The sequence below is a fragment of the Emys orbicularis genome, chromosome 12, assembly GCF_028017835.1.
Source record: "Emys orbicularis isolate rEmyOrb1 chromosome 12, rEmyOrb1.hap1, whole genome shotgun sequence".
In the NCBI taxonomy this organism is placed as follows: Eukaryota; Metazoa; Chordata; order Testudines; family Emydidae; genus Emys; species Emys orbicularis.
The window spans coordinates 44,754,769-44,760,768 of NC_088694.1; the positions used below are offsets into that span (position 1 = coordinate 44,754,769).

General features: G+C 42.0%; 1 protein-coding gene across 1 annotated transcript; it reads right to left on the reverse strand.

The window, feature by feature from the left end:
• Positions 1–3,432: 3,432 nt before the first annotated feature.
• LOC135886288 (olfactory receptor 5V1-like) lies at positions 3,433–4,353 on the reverse strand. Its single transcript, XM_065414102.1, has one exon. It carries the CDS (start codon positions 4,351–4,353, stop codon positions 3,433–3,435), a length of 921 nt encoding a protein of 306 aa, XP_065270174.1.
• Between the last annotated feature and the right edge of the window lie 1,647 nt (positions 4,354–6,000).

Consider the following 6,000-nt stretch of genomic DNA (forward strand, 5'->3'; position numbering starts at 1 on the left):
TGAGGGTGGCAGGGAACTGATATCCAGAGAAGCAGAGACAAGTCTCCCTCAGTCCTGTGTATTCCAAGAATCATAGAATATCAGCGTTGGAAGGGACCTCAGGAGGTCATGTAGTCCAACCCCTTGCTCAAAGCAGGACCTAATCCCAACTAAATCATCCCAGCCAGGGCTTTGTCAAGCCTGACCTTAAAAACCTCTAAGGGAGGAGATCCCACCACCTCCCTAGGTAACCCATTCCAGTGCTTCACCACCCTCCTAGTGAAAAAGTTTTTCCTGATATCTAACCTAAACCTCCCCCACTGCAACTTGAGAGCATTACTCCTTGTTCTGTCATCTGCTACCACTGAGAACAGTCTAGATCCATCCTCTTTGGAACCCCCTTTCAGGTAGTTGAAAGCAGCTCTCAAATCCCCTCTCATTCTTCTCTTCTGGAGACTAAACAATCCCAGTTCCCTCAGCCTCTCATAACTCATGTGCTCCAGTCCCCTAATCATTTTTGTTGCCCTCCACTGGACTCTTTCCAATTTTTCCACATCCTTCTTGTAGTGTGGGGCCCAAAACTGGACACACTACTCCAGGTGAGGCCTCACCAATGTCAAATAGAGGGGAACGATCACGTCCCTTGATCTGCTTGCAATGCCCCTACTTATACAGCCCAAAATGCTGTTAGCCTTCTTGGCAACAAGGGCACACTGTTGACTCATATTCAGCTTCTCGTCCACTGTAACCCCTAGGTCCTTTTCTGCAGAACTGCTGCCTAGCCACTCGGTCCCTAGTCTGTAACAGTGAATGGGATTATTCCATCCTAAGTGCAGGACTCTGCGCTTGTCCTTGGTGAACCTCATCAGGTTTCTTTTGGCCCAATCCTCTAATTTGTCTAGGTCCCTCTGTATCCTATCCCTACCCTTCAGCGTATCTACCACTCCTCCCAGTTTAGTGTCATCTGCAAACTTGCTGAGAGTGCAGTCCACGACATCCTCCAGATTATTAATGAAGATATTGAACAAAACCAGCCCCAGGACCGACCCTTGGGGCACTCCACTTGAAACCGGCTGCCAACTAGACATGGAGCCGTTGATCACTACCCGTTGAGCCCAACAATCTAGCCAGCTTTCTATTCACCTTATAGTCCATTCATCCAGCCCATACTTCTTTAACTTGCTGAATCATCACGTGTGTGTGTGTGTGGGGGGGGGGGGATCGGGAACCCTGGAATGAGGGAAGGAGGAAATGGGGCCACAGAGAGCCCCTGAAATGGGGGGGGGGGGGAAGAATGTGTAACCATGGTATTCGGAGAGGGGGAAGAAAGAGGGAATACAGTGCTCTTGGTCTGAGGCATAAGAAGGTAAGGCAGATGGATATAGATCCTCCGGCATGGGAGGACAATAAGAGACAATGGTATGGGGACAGGGGAGAATGAGGGGCTCATGGGGAGAAAGAAGGTTACACAGGACCTCTGGCTTGGGGGTAAAAATTGGGGATCCTGGATTGTGGGGAGGAGGAACAAACAGAATTGTTGACAAAAGTCCGTGGTTGTTGCAGGCAATCCTTGAAATAGAGGCAGATGGGAGGGTGACACACAGCCAGCTCATGAGAGTGTAGGTAAGTTGCAGAGGAGGGCTACTAGGGTGATCCAAGGAATGGAAAACCTACTTTATGAGAGAACACTCAAAGAGTTTGGTTTGTTTAGCTGAACCAAATGAAGGCTGATGGGAGATATCATTGCTCTGTATAAATACATCACAGGGATAAATATCAGGGAGGGAGAGGAGTTATTTAAATTAAGCACCAATGTGGACACAGGAACAAATGGATATAAACAGTCCATCAACAGCCTAGGCTTGAAATTACACAAAGTTTTCTAACCATCAGAGGAGTGAAGTTCTGGGAGAGCCTTCCACAGGGAGCAGTGGGGGCAAAAAAACAACTTGTTTCAAGAATGAGCTTGATAAATTTATGGAGGGGATGGTAAGATAGGACTGTCTTTAATCATTCTTGTGCCTCTTCTCTGTAACCTCTCGAGTTTATCAAACATCCTTCTTGAATTATGGACAGCAGAACTGGCTGGACATAAGAACATAAAAACTGCCATAAAGGATCACACCAATGGTCCATGTAACCTAGGATTCTGTCTCCAACAGAGGCCAGTTCCAGAGCTTCAGGAAAAGTGTACAGAACAGGACTACTGTGGAGAGATCCACCCCTGTCTTTCCCTCCTGGCTTCTGGCAGTGAGAGGTTAAGGTCGTCACAAGCATGGGTTTACATCCCTTGAACATCTTGGCTAATAACCATTGATGGACCCACAGTAGAACCCCATTTTTCCAACCCTCCATTATCCAGCTCTCCATATTAACTGAACAACCAGTGCACACAGGTCCAGAAGTGGGCAATATCTCCTGTGTCTGCTGGATGGCGCTGCAGCCCAGGGGTGCTGGAACAATTTTTATAGTGGGGGTGCTGAGAGCCATTAAACTGTAAACCCTGTATAGGATGGAAACCACTTCAAGCCAGGAGGTGCAGCAGCACCCCATCACCCCTAGTTCCAGCACCTATGCTGCAGACTCATACTTTCCTATTCTCAGTATTATCCACATTTTTTATTATCCAATCTGGCCCAGTCCCAATTAGATCAGAAAAACAGGGTGCTGCTATATTTTCTATAAACTTATCTAGTTCTTTTTTTGACCACGGTTACACTTTTGGCCATCACAAAATCCTCTGGCAATGAATTCCATGGGTTGATTATATGCTGTATCAAAAATATTTTCTCTTGTTTGTATTAAATGTTCTGCATATTAATTTCATTGGGTGACCTGTGCTTTTTGTATTGTGGGAAATGGTAAACAACACTTTGCTATCCACTTTTTCCACACCATTCATAACTTTATAGATCTCTATCATCTCCCCTTTAATTATCTTTTCCTAAAATAAGCTTCCCTAATCCTTTCAGTTTCTCTTCATATGGAAGCCATTCCATACCATTGATTATCTTTATTTCCCTTCTCCAAACGTTCTCCAGTTCCACTATGTCTTTTCTGACATGGGGTGACCAGAACTGGACAAAATATTCCAGCAGTGGTTGCACCAGTGCCAAATACAGAGGTAAAATAATCTCTATACTCCTACTCAAAATTCCCCTGATTATGCTGCCCACAAACAAATTAGATTTTTGGCCAGTGTCACACTCGGGCTTCATGTTCAGCTGATTATCCACCATGAACCCCAAACCTTGTGGGGGGTCTAATAGAATAGAATTAGAATTTGGTCCACATTTTTATATATAATACAGATAAGATTTTCACAACCACCTACAAAATGAGGAAGTCTGTTCCTCGTTAATTATCCTACCTTTCCTGAATGTGAACACTGAAAACTCAGTTATTGACATTTCACTGCTCCTTCAATAAACATTTTTATGTTACGTGAGAAACTTATGCTTTTTTCAACATATTCATCATGGCTCTTTTCACCTCCTTGTTTTTCAGGCTGTAGATGATGGGATTTAACATGGGGGTCAAGATGCTGTACTGGATGGACACCAGCATATCCAGAACCTCGGAGGATGCTGAGCTGGGTCTCACATATCGAAAGGAACCTGTCCCAAAGTATAAAATAACGATGAGAAGGTGGGAGCTGCAGGTGGAGAAGGCTTTACGCCTGCCATCCATGGAGTGTATTCTCAGGATGGTGGCAATTATGTGAATGTAGGAGACCAGTGTGAGCAGGAAGGAGCTGGATCCAAATATTGCAATGGAGGAAAGGAGCACCACTTCATTGTTGAAGGTCTCAGTGCAGGACAAGACTAAGAGTGAAGGGAGCTCACAGGTGAAATGGTTGATTTCACTGGGACCACAGAAGTGTAATTTTAGCAGAGGAATAGTATTTACCAGAGCATCTATAAAGCCAATGGTCCATGCACCCACCACTAGCTGTCGGCAGAGTCGTTTCTTCATTGTTTCCATATAATGCAGTGGGTCACATATGGCAGCATATCGGTCATAAGCCATAGCTGCAAGAGTGAACATTTCAGCACCAGATGACAAAATAATAAAGAACATTTGGGTAATGCAGCCATTGGCAGAAATGGTTTTCTTCTCTGCTAGAAAGTTCTCCAGCATCTTGGGGACAATGGTGGAGGAATAGCAGATGTCAACAAAGGATAAATGGGACAGAAAGAAGTGCATGGGTGATTGAAGATGAGGATCGACCTTTATCACCAACATGATAAGCATGTTCCCCAGTAAGGTTATTACATAAATAACTAAAAATACCAAGAACAGGAAAACCTGGAGCTGTGGGTCACTGGAAATTCCTAAGAGAATAAATTTGGCCACAGTGGTTTGATTCTCCATTATTCTTCAGCAAAACAGTGTCCTGTGAGAACAGAAAAAAAAAGAAACAGTAATACAAACCTAATTTATATACACAGAAATGCAGTGAGTGGATAAACTCTCACAAATAGGTAATCTAGGCTAGGTCTACACTGCAGCGGGGGTCCGACCTAAGATACGCAACTTCAGCTACGTGAATACCGTAGCTGAAGTTGCGTATTTTAGGTCGGCTTACCTAGCGGTGAGGACGCGGGAAAGTCGACCGCTGCCGCCGACTCCGCTGCCGCCTCCTGCCGAGGTGGATTTCCGGAGACGACGGCAGTGTGATCAGGGATCGATTTTACCGCGTCTTCACTAGACGCGGTAAGTCGATCCCCGAAAAACCGATTGCTACCCGCCGGATCGGCGGGTAGTGAAGACAAAGCCCTAGACACAGAGACAGATGGATCCAAGAAAGGCAGAATGTATTTTTGACTGTTTTATTTTTCTGACATTTGTCCAATTTCCAAAGTAAAGTTCTCAACATATCTATAGGAGGAAAATAGGGGAATAATGAACTTCTTAAGTAGAAAGTTGAAAGTTGATAGATTGAGCTTTTCATTTGCCTTGTAGTGTGAGGTAGATAGATAAATAGAGCTGCAAATACATAGATAGATAGATAGATAGATAGATAGATAGATAGATAGATAGATAGATAGATAGATAGATAGATAGATAATGTATGGATGTATATGAACAGATAGATAAATCTTTATTAGAGCTGTTTAATTAACTGGAAAGATATCACAAAATTGTGAACATTTTCAAATGATTTTCATTACATTAATTTTCAAAAGTCTGGGAGTCTGAGTCGATAAGAATATATTTAAAAATTTTCCCATAGAAATTCTGTATCAATTTTTTCATTTTTCATTTCCCCTTCAAAACAAAAAAAAGTCTTTGTTTTTATTTCAACAGACCCCCATATATCTAAGATGATCAATGAAAATTGACACTGCAAAAGAAAGCATAAATTAACAAAACTACCAAACAAATAAAGAGAATTGCAAAATCCTAAAGAGAGAAGAAGAAGAAGAAATGTAAAAGAAAAGTTCAATAAATAATCACAAAATCAAGAACTGTAAAAATGGATTTTTAAAAAAAAAATAAACAAAACAAAACAAAAACAAATTTCTCAATTTTGTGGAAGCTTTCATTTTCAAATTAAAGAAAATTTTCAATGGAAGTTTGTGCAGATGAATTTGGTTTTCAAAAATATAAAGAATATATAGGCTAACAGGAATAAAATGAAAGAAACGTGAACAAAAAAACCTCACCAGATTTCTATACACAGATCCAAGGTTATGTGAAATTTTAATTCTTCTCCTCCAGCATATCTATCTATGTGGATGTAGGTAATACAAATCATTTGTTTACGAATTGAAACTGTTTAAATATGTTCTTGTTGCCTCTGGGACAAGGTCCCTGATGTTTCTCATGCTGGCACTTTTCTCATTCAGTAATCAAGCAAAGTTTTATGGCCCGTAAATTAGGAAGCACTAAATGAAGTTATATGACTTGCCTTATATTTGATATATTTGTTTAGAAAATGGGTCCTATTCCCAGTGTAGCTCCACTGAAGGGAATAGACCAGAATACCAGTAGTGTAAACAGATGCAACTCTACTGA

Excerpts from the sequence above, each read along its gene's own strand:
- LOC135886288 (XM_065414102.1), bottom strand. The coding sequence starts at position 4,353 with ATGGAGAATCAAACCACTGTGGCCAAATTTATTCTCTTAGGAATTTCC.